This window comes from Macaca nemestrina, chromosome 19 (genome assembly GCF_043159975.1).
Source record: "Macaca nemestrina isolate mMacNem1 chromosome 19, mMacNem.hap1, whole genome shotgun sequence".
Classification (NCBI taxonomy): Eukaryota; Metazoa; Chordata; class Mammalia; order Primates; family Cercopithecidae; genus Macaca; species Macaca nemestrina.
The window spans coordinates 6015709-6038291 of NC_092143.1; the positions used below are offsets into that span (position 1 = coordinate 6015709).

Here is a 22583-nt window from a genome sequence, read left to right on the forward strand (position 1 = left end):
TGAAGAATCTCAAATCAATAATCTAAACTCCTACTTCAAGAAACTAGAGAAAAAGAGAAAAGTAAACCCAAAGCAAGCAGAAGGAAGGAAGTAATAAAGAAAAAAGCAGAAAGTTAATGAAATTGAAGAAAGAAAAACAATAGAAAAAATCAGTGAAACGAAAAACTGTCCCTTTTAAAAGATCAGTAAATCTCCGGAAATGTTGACAAAGAAATAAAAAGACAAAAGTCACAAATTACAAATATCAGGAATTAAACTGAAGATACCATTACAGACCCTGCAGACATGAAGAGGATAATAAAGGACTACTACAAACAACTCCACACACATAGACTTGAGAACTTCAATGAAGCAGACCAATTCTCTGAAAGAGTATCAACTGTTACAACACACCCCATATGAAATGGGTAATTTGAATAGTCCTGTAACTATTAAAGAAACTTAATTGATAGCTTAAAATCTCAAAAAGGAATCTCTAGACCCATATGGTCTCACTGGAGAATTCTACCAAACCTTTAAAGAAGTCTAACATTAATTTCACAAATTCTTTTTCAGAAAAACAGAAAAAATAGAAAAGAAGGTCCCAATTTATTCTCTGAAGTCACTATTAATCTAACATCAAAACCAGACCATTACAGTACATAAAAAGAAAACTATACACCAATATCTCTCATAAGTATAGACACAAAAATTCTTAACAAAACATTAAAAATGGAATTCGGCAATATATGAGAAGAATTATACACCATAAACAAGTGGGCTTTATTCCAGAGAGACAAGGCCATTTGAATATTTGAAAATCAATAAATGTATTCCATCATATGAAAGTCTAGAAGAAACAACATTGAGTGATACAGAAAAATAATTAGATAAAATTCACACCCATTTATGACAAAAACTCTCAGAAAACTGAGTACAGTGGAGAGCTTCCTCAGTTTCATAAACAGCACCTAGAAAGACATACAACATTATACTTACTGGTGAGAGACTGAATACTTTCTGTTTAAGAACAAGAATAAGACAAGGGTGTACATTCACCAGTGCTCTTTAACTTAGTATTGGATGGTCTAGCCTGTGTGAAAAGACAAGAAAAGTAAACTAAAGGCACACATCATTTATAGGTGACGTAACGATCTATGTAGAAAATGCCAAGAAATTTACAAAAAAACTGAGTTCAGCAAGGTTGCAGGGTATAAGACAAACATAAAAATCAATTATATTTTTATATATTATCAGTGAACTCATAGAAACAAAAACTACAATACCATTTACAGTTACTCAAAAAAAGAAATGTTTAGCTGTAAGCCTAACAAAACATGTACCGGATTTATATGCTGAAATTACAGAATGCTAATAAAAATATTAAGAGAGATTTCTAAATAAGTAGAGAGAGATTCTGTATGCATGGATTGGAAAAGTCAATGTAGTAATGACAGCAGTTCTTCCCAAACTGGCATACAAGTTTAAAGCAATTCCTATCAAAATCTCCAATGCATCATTAGATACAGACAAGATTATTCTAAAATGTATATGGAAAGACAAACTAGAATAGCTAAAACAATTCTGGACAAAAAGTGGAAAGAATCATTCTACCTTATTTCAGGACTTATTGCCTAGCTACGCTAATGAAGACTAGATGATATTGGTGGAAGGATAGATATATAGATCAATGGAGCAGAATAGAGAACTCAGAAATAGCTTCATACAAGTACAATGAACTAATTTTTGACAGAGGTGCAAAAGCAATTCAATGAAGGAAAGATAGTCTTTTTAAACAAATGGTGCTTGAGCAACTAGATACAAGAAAAATGAACCCCAATGTAAGTGACTCAAAATAAATTATAGAATTAATGTAATACTATAACATTTTTAGAAGATAGCATAGGAGAAAATATAGGGCTTGGTAAAGTTCTTAGACACGACGCCAAAAACACGATGCATACAAGAAAAAAAGTGATAAATTGGACCTCTTTAAAATTAAAAACTTTTGCTTTGAGGAAGAATAAGAGGATGAAAATACAAGCTACAAACTGGGATAAAATGTTCCCAAACCACATATCTAACAATGGATCCATGTCTAGTATAAAAAAGAGCTCTCAAAACTCAACATTTTAAAAATTTTAAGTGGGCAAATTTTAAAATGGGCAAAAGACATGGAAAGACCTTTCACCAAAGAGGATATCCAGGTAACAAGTAAGTACAGGTATATGAAAAGATGTCCCAAGTTAAAACCACAATAAGATCACTGCATACCTATTAGAAAATCGAAAATAAAAAATAGTGACAATACCGATGTTGGTGAGGATATGGAAAAATTGCATCTCTCATACACTGCTGGTAGGAATATAAAATGATATAACCACTCTGGAAGACTGTTTAGCAGTTTCCAAAAAAACTAAACATACGCTTACCATATGTCCCAACAGTCACACTTCTGGGCATTTATCCTAGAGAAAATAAAAACTTATGTTCACACAAAAACCTATACACTAATTGTTCATAGCAGCTTTGCTGTAATAGCCAAACACTGGAAACAACCAAAATGTCCCTCAATAGGGGAATGGCCAAATAAACTGTGATACTCTTGTGCATCCATACCATGCAATAATACTCAGTAATGAAAAGGCACTGACTATCGATACATTTAAAAACTTGGATGGATGTCAGAGGCATTATGTTAAGTGAAAAAAGCCAATCTAAAAGGTCATATTTTATATGGTTCCATTCATATAACATTTTTAAAATGACAAAATTACATAGATGGGAAACATTGCTGGTTATGAGGGGCTAGGGGTGGTATGGGAAAGGCGGTGGGTATAATTATAAGGGGGTAGCAACAGGGAGATCTTTGTGGTGATAGAACAGTCTGTATCTTGTTTGTGGTGGTTGCCACAAATCTACAGAAGTCCTAAGACAGGATGGAACTAACATAGTCCTCCTTATCCACAGTTTCATTTTCCGTGATTTCATTTACCAACTGTCAATCACAGTCCAAAAATATTAAGTAAAAATTTCTAGAAATAAATAATTCTTAGGTTTAAAATTGTGCAACATTCTGAGTAACATGATTAAATCTAGCACGTTCCTGCTTTGTCCTCACATCCCAGCATATGAATCATCCCCTCATCCAGAATGCCCACACTGTAGGCATTCCACGCCCATTACTTAGCCCCTTGGTGGCCTTCTTGGCTATCAGATTGACTGTTGCGGTGTTACACTGTGTGTTCCAGTGAACTTTGTTTTACTTAATAATGGCCCCAAAGTGCAAGAGTAGTGATGCTGGCAATTCAGATATGCCAATGAGAAGCTGTGAAGTGCTTCCTTTAAGTGAAAAAAATGAAAGTTCTCAACTTAATAAGGAAAGAAAAAAATAGGTTGAGACTTCTAAGATCTAAAGTAAGAAAGATCTTCAACCTGTGCAATTGTGAAGAAAGAAAAATTCATGTTGGTTTTGCCGTTGCACCTAAAACTGCAAAAGTTATGGCCACAGTGTGTGATAAGTGCTTAGTTAAGATGCAAAAGGCATTATGTTTCTCAGTGGAAAACATGAACAGAAATGTGTTTTTATTGATAATGTTGAAGTCAAAATATAGAGATGAATCTCTAAATTTAAAACACTTTATTTGGGAAGCAAGAATTGCAATTCTGGCCACACACAAAACATTTTATTTTAGTCTTCAGTCTTTAGGATGTCTGAAGAACAAAGAAGGTTGGAGGTTTTATAAAAAGGAGAACTGTTACGTGTTATTCTGAAAGTTCATTGGCAATAGAAAGTTTGGTAAGTGACAGTGGGGTAAAACTCGTCTTAGAGTTGCAGCAGTTTGTTTCAGTAGTTAGTAGATAAAACTGATTTCAGATTACAACAGGCAATGTCTGAAGCCAGCCTGGCAGATAATTACATTCTTAGTGCAATGTCATTATATTATGTGCTCTGAGTGCTTTTTCCCCCGGACTCTCAACTTTGTTTTTGTTGAATATAAGAAATGACCCAATTTGTATGATCACCTTTCACAGTTCCCTTTTCTGATCAAGATTTTTCTTTGAGAACATCAGGGACCAGCCATTATGCAGTAAGGCTTAACTGCTCCTCAGTGACAGGATGAACCTATCTAATATGTCTAACTTATTAGATTTCTGTGAATTTATGTAATTTTTGAAACGTGATTATCAACGACATACCCATAAATGTAACTAAAAGATCTCGTATCACTTATTTGACAATGTTTCCTATACAGTTTACTAAATAAGCCTAACTAATATCTCTACAAGATGACATATAGATTTTGAGGCTTTCCATGGGCTCAACTGAAAAATTCTAAAGTTAATTCTAGGTCAAAAAGACTCAATTTAGGATTTGATTTTAGGGAAGTTTTTCAAAGATGTTAAAAAGCTCAAAACACTAGATCAAAACAGAATAACAGGTCACTGTAAAATAATAGTTATTAATTTAAAAAGAATGATAGTCAAAAGACTCTACAAGCAGTCCAGAAAGTTACATAGATATAAAATCCTTAACCCTTTTACAGTTTAGTTTTCCTAAGTCATAAAAAATCTAATAAAGGCAACATAGAAAGTTATCTTGACAAAATGTGAAATCTTTCTTTCTTGGACCCACTACCAAAAAGGTAGAGAAAAACCTTCTGCAGGGTGAGTGTTTCTCCTTATGGAAGCTCATTTAGATAACCTGGAAGTCAAACCTGATGCAGACATATGAAGACTATGTCCAAAGTTATGAATATAACAATTCATATACATCAAGAAAAGCTAAGAGTACAGAATCAAGTTATACTGAAGGAAAATATTGCTTTTCTAGGCCTTTAAGATAAATATTTTGGTGTCAGGCCAAAAAAGCAGAGTTAGAACCGGACAAAAAAAAGTTATAGAAGCTAATAACAAAGTTGGAGAAGAGCATTGTTAACCCAGGCCTTCACAAGGGGAGGAAAAAGGTGAAGGCACGGATGTCAGACCTACAAGTCATGTGTAGCGAGATATAGCAAAAGCTGAATCTCTGAGATGTGAATCTGAGAAATGTAAAAAGGAAAACTACCTCAGGAAATGAAATTACCATTTTCAATGAAAAGGACAGCATTTTAAACCTGAAACTAGAGAAATTAAATAGATCTTAGGAAGAAATGGCAGAAACAAAAATTGTGCAGTTCAGAACATGGCTGTTAAACAGATTTTAGAATTAAAAATCAAAACCTCTTGCAGTTTTATTAAGGACAGATCAGTACTTCAGGAAGTATTTGTTATTTTAAATACAGAGGACTACACTCTGGTCTGGTATCAGCAACTCCTGACACCAGTGTTTAATTTTTAGAAAAACACATAAACAATTTCTTTCTAATCGCAGCCAATCCGATCGCAAATAAAACTTCCTTCACAAAGCCCACCTTCTATAAATCCTCTTCAACTTGTTTAGAACTTACATTATTTTCCCAAGCCCCCATTCTTAGTCTTGTAGTTTTTCTTTTTTGTAAATTTTGGAATGACTAATTATTGTATCTCAGGACAAAAATGTATCACTTGAGATTTTTTCTCATACAAAATTATTTTTCCCTAAATTCATATTGTGATTAATAGACCTAAATATATTTAGTATTTTTTATAAAATTTAAGAAGCCAAGAAAGAACTTTCATGTATTTGCCAGTTTGGCTCAGTTTTGGATATAACTTGGTCATTTAATATTTATTACTTAATACAACTTTAAAATTTTAAATTGCATGGAAGCTTCATTTATAAATGTTAATTTCATTTCCGATTACCTAATTTATTTTTAAGTAATTATACCTAGATTACTTATGAAAATTAAAATATTAGAGCTAGTCATTATTTTATTTTTTATATACCAATTTCATAGCCTGTTAATATCAAGTGTTTACTTAAGGTAGAACCTTAAAGTTTAATACATGGGTATCCCGTTGATAACTCAGAAAATACAGCTGTTTTTATTAAATCAACAATATTAAACCTTATCAATCAAAGAACTGCATACACAAACATTATTTTGTTTTAGGCTGGGTTTATAGCTTTATAACCTTAAGAACTCTAGCAGAGGCAGATATATGACCAGTAAACCCAGCCAAAAATGTTGACAATTTTGAAGACTTTTCTAATTTTTTTTATCAACAATTTAAAAACCAATTAATTTATCAAGGATTTGTTTAAGTAAGGCAAGGTAAAAATATTTGGAGTTGTTACATATTTCATATGAGTACATATTTTATCTAAATAGAATTCCTTAAGGGATTTCTGGCCAACTACACCAGGTTTTATCATGTAGATGCAACACATCACACAATACATGTATATATGCATAAACACATCTAAACACATACACATACATGTAAATAAAGATCTTGCAGATTTTATTTTAGAATTTTAGTCATAAGATAGTGAAACATACATACTGGTTTCTTAAAAAGCAGTTGAATTGAAATTATTTTCTGACAAAATGAGAGAAGGCTAAGCTTTTAACTTTTTGTTTGTAGTCCTATAAAGGCTGTGAAACCAATTTTTAGTAAAGCAGTTTGAGGCAGTTACCAATATAGTGGACTGGACAAAGAATAACTGTGGAAATGTGTCTGAATTACGTGAGGGGGGTAGGAGATAAGAGTTACTCTAATGAGGTCTGTACAGTGTTTTCTTGTTCTCAAATATTTGTCCTTGAAGATAAGAATGCTGCCACTCCTTATAGTATAGTGTTTTACATGAGAATTTAATCTTTAGCTTTTAAGAAACAGCACGAAGGTCAAAACAATTTGATTTTATATCTGCTGGTTTCAAGTGTTTTTACTTAAATAATTAGTATGCCAGAATAACTTAAGTATTTTAGAAAAAGAGAGTTTAAGTTACAAAAGGGTGAAGAGGAGGAATTGTAAGAAGGGGAGGGGAAGCTCCAGAGAGGAAAACCTCCCAGCTAGCTTTGAGACAGTATTTTGTAGTTAGACAATCTTTGAGTGCTGATTTTTTTTTTTTTTTTTTTTTGCCTCAAGGTATCAATTGAAATCTAAGTCTTATTTGTGGTGTATGATTTTATAGCTGTGGTCTTTTAGTTTAGACTGTTTGAATGATCTCTGTGATGTTTAAACATGTTACCAGGTGGAATTAAAAAAAAAAAATCTTGCCATGACGTTGAACTTTGAGAGCCCATTTGTAACTAAATTTATCTAGGTGATTTAGCACTCGCTAACTAGATGCAAGTGCTAATAAACAAAGGCCAAGTAAATGCAAGAACTGATAGAAAACAAAGTACATATTTACCAAGAAAGATGACTGCCTTCTCTCAATGAAGAGCAAAATTCCCTCATCCAAACCTTGAAGCTAAGATGAGTTAGCTTTGGAATCCCACTTCTGATACCAAGTATGTCCAAGTCAAATACAATCCAGAGGTGAATCTAAAACATTTTATTTGGGAAGCAAGAATTGCAAGTCCAAGCATACACGAGTGGTCTTTGCTATGTCCAAGGAACAAAGAGAAAGTTTGAGGTTTTATAAAAAGGAGTCACATGTATTTTTCTGAAAGTTCACTAGCACTAGTAAAGTTTTGGGTAGCTGGCAAGTTCTGATTGGTGAGTGTTGATGGTGGGTAGAAAGTCTTATAGTAGAAGCAGGTTGTTTCAATAGCTATTAGATAAAACTGGTTTTAAGTTAACAGTAGCCAGTTTCTGTGGGTAGGGTTGCAGAGAACGACATTCTTAGGATAATATATGATGTTTCCTGAGTGCTTTTCCCCCCGGCCTCTTGACTTTATTTTAATTGGGCATGATAAGAATGACCCAATTTATATGATCAAATTTCACAGTGGCAATCGGGTTTGGTACTATTGGTGGGTTCCAACATCAACTGGAGTCTTAGAACTATTCCCTGAGGATAAGAGGGGCCTACTGTGGGCTCATACATTGTACCAATGCCAATTTCCTGGTTTTGATATTGTACTGAAGTTACAAAAAGATGTAACCATTGGGGGAAACTGGGTGAAGGGTACACAGCACCTCTACTATATTTGCAACTTCCTGTGAACCTACAATTATTTCACAATTAAAGACTGGAAATCATTTCAACATATTTTTGTTGGTTAACGTGAAATAAAATATTTCTATATTGTATATGAACCATGACTGATTAGTATAATACAAATAATTTACCTTCTTAACACTACTTAGTCCTTAAAACTATCTCTGAATAACAAAACGTTACACTTGGAAATGTTTGCTTGATATAAAAAAAAAATGTGATCATTTTGGAATACTTAAAAAATGTGTGTGTATGTTGTCACATGCGTCTGTGTGAAGAGACCACCAACAGGCTTTGTGTGAGCAATAAAGCTTTTTAATCATATGGGTGCAGGTGGGCTGAGTCCAAAAAGAGAGTCAGCAAAGGGAGTTAGGGCAGGGGCAGTTTTATAGGATTTGGGTAGGTAGTGGAAAATTACAGTCAAAGGGGGTTGTTCTCTTGCGGGCAGGGGCGGGGGTCACAAGGTGCTCAGTCGGGGAGCTTCTGAGCCAGGAGGAGGAATTTCACAAAGTAATGTCATCAGTTAAGGCAGGAATCAGCCATTTTCATTTCTTTAGTGATTCTTCAGTTGCTGCAGGCCATCTGGATGTATATGTGCAGGCTTGGGCTCAGAGGCCTGACATTCCTGTCTTCTTATATTAATAAGAAAAACAAAACAAGATAGTGTGAAGTGTTGGCGAGGGGAAAATTTTGGGGGGGTGGTATGGAGAGATAATGGGCGATGTTTCTCAGGGCTGCTTCGAGCAGGATTAGGGATGGCATGGGAACCTAGAGTGGGAGAGATTAAGGAGAAGGAAGATTTTATGGTAAGGGGTGATATTCTGGGGTTGTCAGAAGGAGCATTTGTCATATAGGATGATTGGTAATGGCCTGGATATGGTTTTGTATGAACTGAGAAACTAAATGGAAGACACAAGGTCTGAATAAGAGGAGAAAAACAAGTATTAAAGGACTAAGAATTGGGAGAACCCAGGACTTCAAATTGGAGAGTGCCTAACAGGGTTCAGCATGATTATTTGCTTGGTTGGCCAGTTTTGGGGCTCTATCCTTGAGTTTTTTTGTTGTCATATACCAGGCCAGATTGATTTAGGTAAAAACAACAATCTTCATTTAAAAATATACAGAGTCTTCCTTTTTCAGCAGTAAGTCAAGGCCTAATCCTGTCTTCTTATATTAATAATAAGAAAAACAAAATAAAATACTAGTGAAGTGTTGGTGTCATGAGGGGAACAGGAAGCTGTTCAGTCTTATTTGCAAATTGATTTTTGGGGGTAAGGAAAACTAGTGTACATGTGCCTGTCTAATTAACAGGCAGACACATGTAGGTGGAGGAGCCACAAAGGAAGACGAGACCCTGTGTAAGGCAAAACTGGAAATGTAAAGTGGGTGAAAGAATTGGAGTGTGCTTTTCCAGCAGAGGTAATGTATCCATTCCAAGAGGGAGTTAAGAGTGGTGGTTAGGGGATAAGACCAGGACCAGCTATGATGGTTTGGAGAAAAAGTATAAGCCGGCAGTGTAGACAAGGGCAGGGTATTTATGGATAGGTGAAAACGAAGAATAGGAGTATGACTAGACAGAAGATAGCAGGGATGAAAAGTTTTTGGGATGTAGTCTAAGTAGTGGGGGTGACTGCGTAAAGCCCTGTTGCAGTAAGGAAGAATAGACCTAACAAAATGAAAGGATTTATTAGGCTCATAAGGGTTACTATGTTCTTCAGAAATGTGGGTGAGTTTAAGGGAAGTAGGGGTGAGTACTTGTGACTTCTAAGAGGAAGAGGAGAGATCAGGCTGGCTGTCCAATGGACACGGCTTTATTCTGGAACGGTGAACCCAACGGGGTGGGTCCTGCAGGAGGACGGCAGTTGGGGTATTACAGATGACTAAGTAGAGTCCAGTCCATCGAGGTTGTAGAGTTTGACGGATTAGATTCTTAACAAGAACTGATCATCCAGCTAGAGTGTCTTTATAAGGCTGGGAATCTGGAGGAGGCAAGAGATGATTAGCAGCCTGGTGAATTTCCTGTCTGGCCTGCTGGAGGACTGGAAGATAGTCACCTAGAGGGCTGGTGTCTGGGATGAGGTTGGGGCCAAGCAAGAAAGTGCATCCATATAAAAGTTCAAATGGACTGTACCCTGTACCATCTCGAGGACAGGCTTTAATTCTGAGAAGGGCAAGAGGTAAAAGTACTGTCCAGTCCTTTTTAAGTTGGAGGCTGAGCTTAGTGAGGTGTGTCTTTAAAAGACCATTAGTCCGTTCTACCTTTCCTGAAGATTGAGGATGATAAAGGGTATGAAGGTTCCACTGAATACCAAGAGCCTGAGAAACTGCTGGGGTGATTTGACCAATAAAGGCTGGTCCGCTATCAGACTGTATAGGGGTGGGAAGGCCAAACTGAGGAATTACATCTGACAGAAGAGAAGAAATGACCATGGTGGCCTTCTCAGACCCCGTGGGAAAGGCCTCTACCTATCCAGTGAAAGTGTCTTCCCAGACCAAGAGGTATTTTAGTTTCCTGACTCGGGGCATGTGAGTAAAGTCAATTTGCCAGTCCTGGGCAGAGGCAAATCCCCGAGCTTGATGTGTAGGGAAGGGAGGGGGTGTGAACAATCCCTGAGGAGTAGAATAGCAGATGGAGCACTGAGATGCGATTTCCTTGAGGATAGATTTCCACGATGGAAAGGAAATGAGAGGTTCTAAGAGACAGGCTAGCAGCTTGTAACCTACATGGAAGAGGTTATGAAGTGATGACAGAATAGAATGGGCCTGTAGAGCTGGAAGGAGATATTTTCCTTGGTCCAAAAACCATTTACCTTGAGTGGGGATGGATTGATAGGTGGAAACTTCAGTGGGAGAGTAAGTAGCAGTGACTGATGAGGAGAAAAACTGGTCATAAGGGACAGAAGTAGGAATGCTAGCTGCTTCTTTAGCTACTTATCAGCATAAGCATTGCCCTGAGCAATGGGATCGGATGCCTTTTGATAGCCCTTGCAGTGAATGACTCCAGCTTCCTTTGGAAGTAAAGCGGCCTTGAGAAGAGTTTTTATTAAAGAGGCATTAATGATGGAGGACCCTTGCGTAGTGAGGAAACCTCTTTCAGCCCATATAACAGCATGGTGGGTGGGATATGGAAGGTATATTTAGAGTCAGTGTAAATATTGACATGTAGTCCCTTTGTAAGAGTGAGGGCCCGGGTTAAGGCAATGAGTTTGGCTTGCTGAGAGGTAGTGGAGTGGGGCAGAGCGGTAGCTTCAGTGATAGATGTGGAAGACACTATAGCATAGCCTGCCTTTGCCAGTGATTGGTGATTGGGCCTGGAAGAACTATCATCAATAAACCAAGTGTGGTCTGGGTGGGGAATAGGAAAGAGGTAAATATGGGGAAATGGGGAGAATGAATGGTTTAGTTAGGATGGCAAAACTAGGTATCTAAAGGTGAAAGTGCCTAACCATGCCTAGGAGGGAAAGGAGTTGTTGTTTTGTAGAAGGGGTTGGGGTTTGGGAGATTAGCCGGACACGATAGGCAGGGAGAGCACATGTGTTTTTATGAAGAATTATGCTGAGATAGGTAACAGATAAGGAAGAAATTTGGGCTTGACTGAAGTAATGGGGGCTGTCCCTGAAGCCTTGTAGCAGTACAGCCCAGGTAAGTTGCTGAGGCTGATGGGTGTCAGGGTCAGTCTAAGTGAAAGCGAAGAGAGGCTGGGATGAAGGGTGCAAAGGAATAGTAAAGAAAGCATCTTTGAGATCCAGAACAGATTAATGGGTTGTGGAGGGGCAAAATGGGGGAATTGTAAGGAGAGTTTATAGGCTTTATAAGGCCATGCTGTAACAGCTGAGTGAAAACAGGCTTTAATTCTTTTAAAGCATGCTGTGGGATGGGATATTGGCATTGAGTGGGGTAAGGGTGATTAGGTTTTAATGGGATGGTAAGGGGTGCGTGATCACTTGCCAAGGAGGGAGTAGAGGTGTCTCATACTTCTGGATTAAGGTGGGGAGATACAAGGGGAGGATGTGAAGGAGGCTTTGAACTGGGGAAAAGGGTGACAATGAGGTATGGCTGTTGCCTAGGAATAGTCGGGGAAGCAGATAATTTAGTTAAAATGCCTCGACCTAATAAGGGAACTAGGCAGGCAGGGATAACTATAAAGGAGTGCATAAAAGAATATTGTCCCAGTTGGTACCAGAATTGGGAAGTTTTAAGAGGTTTAGAAGCCCGGCCGTCAATAACCACAATTGTTACGGAGGCAAGGGAAAGAGGCCCTTGAAAAGAAGGTAATGTGGAGTGGGTAGCCTCTGTATTGATTAAGAAGGGGACAGACTTACCCTCCACTGTGAGAGTTACCTAAAGCATCTGTGATGGTCCAGGAGGCTTCCAAGGCGATCAGGCAGTGTCAGTCTTCAGCCACTAAGCCAAAAAGATCTGGGAAGGAGTCAGTCAGCGAGCCTTGGGCCAGAGTTCCAGGGACTCTGGGAATGGCTGCCAGGCGAGTTGGACAGTCCAGTTTCCAGTGGGGTCCCGCACAGATGGGGCATTACTTAGGAGGAATCCCAGGCTGCAGGCATTCCTTGGCCCAGTGGCCAGATTTTCAGCATTTGAAGCAAGATCCTGAGGGAGGAGGTCTTGGAGGAACGCCTGGCCACTGCAGTTTAGGAGTTTTGAAGTTCTTGTGTGCTGGAGATGTGGCTGAGGTTTCTTTCACAGTGGAGGCAAGTAATTGCCACTCTTCTCTATTATTATACACCTTGAAGGCAAGGTTAATTAATCCTGTTGTGGGGTTTGAGGGCTGGAATCTATTTTTTGGAGCTTTTTCTAATGTCGGGAGCGGGTTAGGTAATAAAATGCATATTGAGAATAAGACGGCCTTCTGGACCCTCTGGGTCTAGGGTGGTAAAGCCTTTAAGTGTTGTTGCCAAATGGGCCATGAACTGGGCAGGGGTTTCATATTTGATGAAAAAGAGCCTAACCGTTTTGGGAGAGGTCAGATAAAGAAAAAAGGAGCATTAACCTTGACTATGCCTTTAGCTCCAGCCACCTCTTTTTGAGGAAATTGTTGGGCAGGTGGGGAAGGGCTCATCACGGAATGAAACTGTAAGCCAGACTGGGTGTGAGGAGGAGAGGTGATAGAAGGATTATAGGGTGGGGGAGCAGAGGCTGAGGAAGAATTGGGACCTGGCTCAGCCTGGGGAGGAGGGGAGAAGTCGGATGGGTCCATAGAAAAGGAACATTCAAAGTACTCAGAGTTTGGGGTGGAGACCGAAGGAACAGACAGGAGAGAAAGAAGAAAGATTTGGGATGAGTCGCATTGGGAGCAGAGACTAGGGAGGGACTGATGTGTAAAAGAAGGCCTGGATATCAGGCACCTCAGATCATTTGCCCATTTTACGACAAGAATTATCTAGATCTTGTAGGGTGGAGAAATTGAAAGTGCCATTTTCTGGCAATTTGGAACCTCTGTAAAGTTTGTATTGGGGTCAGGTGGTATTGCAGAAAAAAATAAGGTGTTTACGTTTTAGGTCAGGTGAGAGTTGAAGAGGTTTTAACTTCTTGAGAACACAGGCTAAGGGAGAAGAAGGAGGACTGGAGGGTGGAAGATTGCCCATAGTGAAGGAGGCAAGCCCAGAGAAAAGAGAGAGTAGAGACACGGAGGGTTGGGGAGGCACTTGCCACCCAAGGGAGGTGGTGCTTGCCACCAAGGTGAAGGATCAAGGCAGGTGTCCCTGTGGTGATCAGACACCTCTGAAATATGGGTGAATAATCAGGCAGGCATCCCTGCAGTGATTAAACACCAAGGGAACACTATCTTCTCGAGTCTGTGACCAGTGCCGGAGTTTTGGGTTCATGGATAAAACGCATCTCCTCTGTCTCTAGCAGAAAAGGAAAGGAACTGAAATTAAGGGAAGGAATAGATTGAAGGGTGGTGCCAAAATTGAAAGGAGAAAGAGGTTGAGGGACAGTGAGAGACGTTGGAGAAGAGAGTAAAAAGAAGCTACTTACCCAATTTAAAATTGGTGAGATGTTCCTTGGGCTGGTTGGTCTGAGGACCAAGGTCGTAGGCGGATCTTTTTCATGGAGCAATGAGCAGGAGGACAGGGGATTGTCTTATCAGTTAAGGCAGGAACCGGTCATTTTCACTTCTTTTGTGATTCTTCAGTTGCTTCAGCATTTTCACTTCTTTTGTGATTCTTCAGTTGCTTCAGGCCATCTGGATGTATATGTGCAGGCTTGGGCTCACAGGCCTGACATGTGTGTGTTTTGTGTTTTTCTGGATAGGCATTCTTTCCTATGGAAGAGGTAAGCAGGGGGAAGGGAGCTTACATTCATCAGACACCTACTATGTGTAGGAACCTGGTGTGTCCCTGGAAGGGTGGATGACCTCACATGTGAAACCTCTAGTGTGGTTCTTTTTGGAATTAACTACCATTGCTCAAAAGGGCCTGAATAAAATACCAAATTTTAACATGCTGGAATTTTTCTTTTTTTTTCCTCCTTCAAACGTTTGTAGCTCTTTATATGTGGTATTTTCCCTGCGTCAGAAGGGAAAGAGGGTGCCCTTCGGGGAGGTTCTCTTCCAGACTCCTAGAAGATAATCTGATTTAGCTTAAATGCACAAACAAGGCCTTGCCACGTCACTGGCCAACCGCAGCCAAACTACTTCAGTCACAGAAATAATTTGGACACTTCTGCTTTTTAAGGGAAAGATGATTTCCCTGGATTTTTTTTTCCTGTGAGAACGAGGGATTCCAAAACCCCAGCGAGGTCAAGCACAGTTCGCCAACTTTATTTTTTGGGGCGCAGCGCATTTGCTTCCCGAAGCCAGTTGCGAAACCGTTTTCTAGCGCGCACGGGGCTTTCATCTCTTGCGGGCATGCGAAGGGCTACCCGAGACGCCCCCTTTATGGACTTGGCCATGGCTACTTTTGTTACAAATTAACGTCTGGCACTCGGGCTCCTGCGAATAGGAAACTCCCGTGATTCGCTGCCCAGGTCGCCGCCCTCCCAAGAATGGACTCTGCACCTGCCATCCATGCCCGCTGGTACACCTCGCTCACTCCTCACTCGCACGCTTAACCCGCTGGGACGCCCCCGACCTCCCACCTCCACCCTAGCCACAGTTCGTCCCGCCCTTCCGCGCAGACTCCGTGGAGCCCTGTCCCGCCGCCTGCGCGCTGCGGCGGCCGGGAGATTGTGAAGGGCACCTCCGGCAGCCAATTAACACCCGCACACTGGGCGGGACCACGCTTGGGCAGGCGGAGGGGGTCGACCTAAGGCGGGGACTTTTGAATGACAAGGATGACGGCCAACCGTCGGGGGTCCTTCTACTGCGCCCCGCCCCTGAGCCGGCCGCCCAGCCCCCGGAGCTGTGCCCGGCGCGGGGAATGTCCCGGGTGGAGCTGGCGGAGTCGCGCGCTCTGCTCCACCCGACGCGGCTGTGTGTGTTGGGCCTGGCTCGCGGCGAACCGAGATGGCAGAGCAGTCGGACGAGGCCGTGAAGTACTACACCCTAGAGGAGATTCAGAAGCACAACCACAGCAAGAGCACCTGGCTGATCCTGCACCACAAGGTGTACGATTTGACCAAATTTCTGGAAGAGGTGAGTTGGGGATGAGCAGCTTGGGGCGCAGGGAGCGTGGGCCGGGTTTGGGGGTTCACTGGCATGACCTGTCTTTCGCGGGCCCGAGTCCGCATACGTACGCCTGGGCGCGCCCCCCGCCCCCTGAGTTCGCTCACCTGCGCGTGTACGCCTGGGCGCGCTTCCGAGTCCGCACACCTGCACGTGCACACCTGGGTGCCCCCCACCACCCCGAGTCCGCACACCTGGGAGCGCTCCCCGAGTCCGCACATCTGCTCGTGTACACGTGGGAAGTCTCCTCGAGTCCATACACCTGCGCGTGTACACCTGGGAGCGCTCCCCGAATCCGCACACCTGCGCGTGTACACCTGGGAGCGCTCCCCGAATCCGCACACCTGCGCGTGCACACCTGGGAGCGCCCGGGCACGGTGGCATCATCGCTACGTGGTCCGGGGGCGCACTAGGCAGGAGCTGGTGCACTAGGCAGGAGCTGGCGCTCGGGCCCTGTGGCGGTGCTGGAGCAGCCTTCCGGGGAGAGCGCGCAGCTATGCGGGGGATTTAAATGATCCCTTTCTTCCTTGAGTTTGAATAGAAGGGTGTCCTTCCACGACCGGCGGCATCCCCGGAGTGGCCGGCTGGAGACCACCCACCCCGAGAGCCACGGATCCCGCCGGAGGGGACCCCGAGTGCGGAGGTCGGGTGTGGTCCGTGCCCGCCCTTCCCTTGGCAGCCACTGGCCGACCTTGGGGCCCACATCCACTCGCATTCGCGTTCACCTGGAAGAGGCCCGGTGTTAATTAACCTTTTCCTGGCTTTGGCAGCCAGGTGCCGTGCTTGACTCCTGAGACCGCGATGTGTGGCTGGAGCAAGAACACAGGAAGAGGCCAGGCAGAGCAGCGTGCGTTCTGCTGTCGGACTGGCCCCTAACAGTTTTGGAAGGTGTAATAGGGAACGTTTGTTAACTTAAAGGAAGACATTCCTTTGATAAGATAATTTGCAGTCGATTATAATTTTTGCCGCACACGCTAAGGGGCGTTTTTGGTGGTTGTCTTAGATCCTCTGGAAGTGTTTTACCACTTTTGGGGAGTCTGAATCATGAATCTTAACGCATGCTCACGCCCCTCTTCCAATAATGAGAAGGTTTAGTGATGGGAATTTTTTACATAGTCCGGGAGCAGGGAGACAAAAACAGATGCCTGGTCTGAGCTGGATCACAGTTTACATCAGAGGACTTTGGTTTTGCAGAAAATGTTAAAATCAAAAGGCCTGTTTTAAAAAATGAGGCTGGGCCCAGCACGGTGGCTCACACCTGTAATCCCAGCACTTTGGGAGGCTGAGGCGGGTGGATCACTTGAATCTAGGCGTTCCAGACCAGTTTAACCAACATGGCGAAACGCCATCTCTAACCCCCAAAATACCAAAATTAGCCAGACCTAGCGGCGCACGCCTGTAGTCCCAGCTACTTGGGAGACTGAGACAGGAGAATCCCTTGAACCTGGGAGAGGTTGCAGTTAGCAGAAATCGCACAACTTTACTCCAGCCTGGGGGACAGAGTGAGACCCTGTCTCTAAATAAATAAATAGAATTAAATAAAAAATAAGGCTGGAGTTGATGTTTATTGGTAAGGTATTTCACTCTGGAGCAGTGCCCAAAGATAAAGTCGTGTTACCATTTAGTAAGGAGGGGTTTATGTTAGGGAATCAGAGCTGACCTGCCCTCTCCCTCCTGCCCGGCTGCAGATCCTGACATATAACAAACATCAGTTCTCATTAACTCTAAATGTGGAATTTTAAGACACAGTGTGTGCTTTGTCTGTTTGTGTTTATAAAAAAAGTAACATAAGAGAATATTAGGATATTTTATATTATGAAGCATTTTCTTCGTTTCTTTTGTTTTCTTTTTTCCTAAAACGAGTTTTTTCAACCCTGGCACTGTTGACATTTTGGGCCAGCTGATGTTTGTTGTGGCGTCTGTCCTGGGCATTGTAGGATGTTGAGCCACCTCCCTGAGTTCTACCCACTAGATGACCGGTACCACCATCTCCCGTATTTTTTTTTGTTTTGAGACGGAGTTTTGCTCCAGGCTGCACTCCAGGCTGGAGTGCAATGGCTTGATGTCGACTCACTGCAACCTCTGTTTCCTGTGTTCAACCAATTCTCCTGCCTCAGCCTCTCAAGTAGCTGGGAGTACAGGCGTGCACCACCACGCCCAGCTATTTTTTGTATTTTTAGTAAAGACGGTTTCACCATGTTGGCCAAGCTGGTCTCGAACTCCTGACCTCAGGTGATCCACCCACCTTGGCCTCCCAAAGTGCTGGGATTACAGACATGAGCCCCCGCTCCCGGCGCTACCTCCCCTATTTACAGCAACGAAAAATGTCTCCAGATATTGCCAGAGGTCCCCTAGGGCACATAATCTCTCCAATTTAAAAATTACTAAGGTTACTGTGCATGACTTTAGGGGTAGATTTTCAGAGAAGATAACAAGGAAGTGAAGATTATTGTTAAAATGTACTCAAAACCATTTACTTTCACATTTCATTCCTGTGAGTCGGGAAAGGAAGGATTGTGCAAAAATTTTCCGAGAAAAACTGAGAGATGAGAGCAAGCTCTTGAGTGCGTAAATTAGCTGAAAACAAATTCCTTTATTTTTTCTTACTCAAAGTTTTTGTGGAGAATGCATCTCAAATAAAATGAACAGGAGGGTGGCTGAGCCCGGGAACGGCTAGGAGGATGGTGTGAGTGAGGAGGCTGGGGTGTGGGAGAAACACGAGGAGTTTGGTTTTCGTCCTGTCAGCTTTAAGGGGTTGGAGAGATCTTCAGGCGTTGGGAGAACTGCAGGCGCTTCTGCCTCTGCTGTCTGCCAGCATGTGGTTCTGGGAAACAGCAAGGCCACTTAACCTTTCGCTGGATTGTGGCTGCCCTCTCAGCACCTCCCGATTCGACCTTTTATGGACGTATTTTTCCATTTGCCATCTTTATATTATTTGCTTTGACTTTCTGTGACCATCTCTTGCTTATTGCATATCCTGGTCATTGGCTTCCCAGCCTCTGGCAGGGCCTCAGGTTCTACCTGAGATTCTAACCAGGATTCCTTGCAGGTGACTGCCTGTGCCCCTGGGATTACATCTCAAATAAGCGCGCATCTTCTCGCTCAGAGCTCTTCAGCACACTGCCCTGCCAGGTAGTTCTTTTAGGAGGCCAGTCTGTTTGTCTCAAACCTACTTTTAAAACAAATGAGTGCAGAATGTCTCTGTCTTTCTTCCCCGCTTGCCCGGTCCTCCTTCCTGTCTTCTGTTGTTGAAAGGCTCCAGAATTTCTTGCAGCCTTTGTGTGTTAACTAAAAAATATTTTATCTCACCTAATTTACCTAAATAGGAAAGATTTTTCTTCCCCTCCTAACTCTCAAATGAGCTTTCAGTCATTATGGGCTAGACCTTTGTCTACTGTGAGATCCCCCATCCGTATGGACAAGATTTCTCATGACTGAGTATTTCACATTCTTTCAGAATGTCCTAGATTTATGTGCATGTCCGCGTTCATGTTGAGAAGGTGTGTGGTGAGATGGTGGAGGGATCCTGCTCTGCTGGCAGGTACAAGCCAAAACACAGGTTGAAGCTCAGCTGTGCAGTGTGCGCTCTGACCTCCTGAAATAATGACCTCTAAAGCTGTTTTTGCTGTTCAGGAAGAGGGGTAGAAACCTAAGAGGGAAGACTGGTTTATTACTAATGGCAGTCTACATAGCAGCAGGTGCTTAGTTACTGTCTGATAGTTAAAAGATTTTGAGCTTTATTACCTACATATTTTGAACTAGATTTTTTTTCAATCCTGAGTTATAGTTTTTGAGTTTATATTTGTGAAACTGAGTCTGCTTGATCATAGAACTTCAAGGGATAGTTCTTTGAAATGAAAACTTAGGCATTGAGGGCCGGGGGAGAAATGTTTGCATTTCCCTTTCTGCGATTTGGGCAGCAGCATCTATTCAGGTTTTAAAAGAGCTGTGGAAGGGAGAGAGAAAGGTATCCTGTAACTAACAACAGTTACATGGAAGGGATAGAGAACAGTATCCTGTAATTAACAACAGTTGCGTTAGATGTTGCTTTTGGTTCAAGTCAGTGGGTGTTTGATTTGTGAAATAGATGTTGTCCTGGAAAACTTTATAAAGCAGAATGTAATGTCTTTTTGTCAAGTTGTCTCCTCTCCCTTTACATCATAAAAATGGAAACTTGTTTCTGTAGAACATTTTCTAGGGATCCTGGGATTCTGGTAGTCTTGGACCTGAGCCTTAAATGTTCTTTACAGCATTCTGCCTCGTAGAAGCTATTGGCTCCTGACTCACTTTGATTTTTGGAGTCTGAAGAGTGTTCTTTCTAGCAGGTGTTGTTGTAGGGACTTGCTGTTTGATATTTTCCATTGAATATGGCTGCCTACGTTGCATAGACCGGTACTTCTAAAGCTTGGGGATCGCGGAAGAGAGTATGGGTGTTGAAATTCGTTGCCCTTAATTCTGAAAAACATAGAACACATATCTTTACCTTTGTTAAAGCTACCATATTTAGGGCTAAAATGCTAAATGCCTTTGCTTTTTGCAAGAAAATTTGATAGTATTCTGAATCTCATGTTACTAAAAGGCTACATTTGGCAAATATGCCTTTGATGCATGTAAAATGGGAACATTGTTATTATTTAGTATATACCGTTAGGTAAATAAAACTTAGAAATTATGGAGTCTGTAGGAGGGAAATATAAAGGTATTGTTGGTAGTGTTGGTGGCTTAGGCATCTTGGGTAAAGTGATAGCAAAACAACATCTTAGAAGGCCACCTGGGGAACGTGAACCCGTAAGTCTTTTATATATTTCTACGTATATCTCTATATTTTTTGGTAACCTGCTGCTACTTTTGAAAAGAGGTTCCAGGAGGCAACTTTGTTTTGAAACAGTAAAAAAAAAACAATAAAGAAACACCAAATTAACTTTTGCTTTTTGATGATCTTAAAGGTAGTTGAAAATTGTAAATAAGGAAGGGAAAACACATGCAAGCCAGCTTTGGTAAATCAAGGAATAAGTAATACGCACAATTCTACTGAACGTGAATCTCTGGTATTCTGACAAGTCCTCCCGGTGAAGATGGCTGATAAGTGCCTTTGCAGTTGAGTGGAGTCTGAACAACCCTGTCCCACTGGGCATTCACGGGAAAGCATTGGGCTGGGGTTAGGAAAACTAGACCTGGTCCTAGACCAATCATGGAGGTGACCTTGGGCAAGTCAGGTAGTTCTTTCAGTCACTTTCCTTGTTCTGAAGTGGGGACTCTTCTGTCACTGGCATCTGCATTGGGAGAAATGATATGTGTGAAAACACTGGAAAAAGTATGTAAAGAGAAGGCATTTAAGTGACTATATTTTGATTGAATAAAAATTTTAAAATAAATTGTTTCTATGTAGAAGGTCCATTATTTAGTAGGAACATATCTCAGAAATTACGGTGTTTACTAGTAAACAAAATGACTCAAAATACAAATATTCACTTGAAACAATTTTTCAGGAATGTGTGCTTTGCATGATTGGAAATCATCCCATTTCGGGAGCTTTTAAACATACAACTTTGTTGTGTAAGGCAAAATAATACATGATCATGTTAAGGAAGTGGACAGTGTGGAAAACTGCAAAGCAGGAAATCAAAGCTGCCTGCAGCTCTGCTCCCCGAAGGTGGCCAGCACGAGCAGTTTGCACACTCGCTGCTACAATGTCCTGCTCATGGATGTGCTTTGCGTCCGTGGAAATGTGCTCTGCATGCTCTGTAATCTCCCTTTTTCTCCACTAGACTAGGTGTTGAGGGACCAGTCCTGAATTTAAGTAACTCCTGTTCCCAGGCTGCCTCCTTATTGTATAGAGGGATCCTAACGTACAGAATCCTCTCTCCTTCCACGTTTTTAGTTTCCCACCTGCAATTACCTCCTTATGGTAGATCTTTGTACGTGGGATTCTTGGATGAAAGGATGTACACTTCTACCTTTTTTTTTTTTTTTTTTTTTGAGATGGAGTCTTGCTCTGTTACCCAGGCTGGAGGGCAGTGGTGCGATCTCAGCTCACTGCAGCCTCGACCTCCTGGGCTCAGGTGATCCTCCCTCTGGAATAGCTAGGACCACAGGCATGAGCCACCATGCCCAGCTAATTTTTGTATTTTTTGTAGAGATGGAGTCTGTTGTTGCCCAGGCTGGTCTCGAACTCCTAGGCTCAAGTACTCTGCCCCCTTTGGCCTCCCAAAGTGCTGGGATTACAGGCATGAGCCACTCTAAATTTGGATGGATGTTACCAGAGTGCCCTGGGGTGGCACACCAGTGTGTACGTTTCTCGGTTCTTAGGAGTGGAGGAACTTGGTTGCGCCTCATTCAGCCCCCTTCCTGAATTATTTGGCTGTGTACTTCTGTTGAAAAGGGAAATGTATGGAATACTTTTTTAGCCCCTTTAGCTTATAAATGCTCTTAAAAGTGCAGCTGTGCAAGTAATACCTTGTCTATTCTATGAAAGAATTTCATTGTCTGAAGGCTCAAAGCATCAGAAAAGTGACCGGAGGCAGCAGCTGACTACGTGGGAAGCTGAGTAGCAGGCTCAGAGCCATTTTTGGAGTCTCAAGAGAGTCCTTTCTAGCAGGTGTTGTTGTAGGGACTTGCTCTTTGTTATTTTCCATTGAACATGGCTGTCTACATTGCATAGACCAGTGCTTCCAAGGCTCAGGGATCGGGGAAGAGAGTATGGGTGTTGAAATTCATTGCCCTTAATTCTGAAAAACAGAACATTTTAATCAAGTGTGCTTTCTTCCCTATTACCCTTGGACCTAGTTTTCTTGGGAACATGGTCTTGAGTGTATATGGTAACTGGGCATCTGTGCCTTTTATTGAGTTCCAACATGGGGACCGGGAGGGTAAGCTGAAGATCGGGTGGGGACAACTCAGTTCTTGCTGTTGATAGAATCTGGCCTGTGCTGCCTGTTGGCTTAG

The 22583-nt window shown here is 41.9% G+C and overlaps 2 protein-coding genes across 5 annotated transcripts in view; one reads left to right on the plus strand and one right to left on the minus strand.

Moving 5' to 3' along the window:
- C19H18orf63 (chromosome 19 C18orf63 homolog) overlaps nucleotides 1-15136 on the minus strand; it is a 66682-nt gene extending 51546 nt beyond the window's left edge. Inside the window, exons 1-2 of the mRNA XM_071085178.1 lie at nucleotides 14012-15136; nucleotides 12359-12758 (exon numbers count right to left, since the gene is read on the minus strand). The gene's annotated coding sequence lies outside the window, so the exon portion shown is untranslated. The remainder of the gene's footprint in view (nucleotides 1-12358; nucleotides 12759-14011) is intronic.
- Nucleotides 15137-15379: 243 nt separating this feature from the next.
- LOC105489334 (cytochrome b5 type A) overlaps nucleotides 15380-22583 on the plus strand; it is a 41812-nt gene continuing 34608 nt past the window's right edge. The window contains exon 1 of one of the 4 annotated variants that reach the window (XM_024795234.2): nucleotides 15380-15608. In XM_024795234.2, coding sequence (XP_024651002.1) covers nucleotides 15480-15608 — 129 coding nt within the window. In that variant the 5' untranslated portion in view covers nucleotides 15380-15479. The remainder of the gene's footprint in view (nucleotides 15609-22583) is intronic. The other 3 variants (XM_071085177.1, XM_024795235.2, XR_003019749.2) reach the window with 3 other exon arrangements.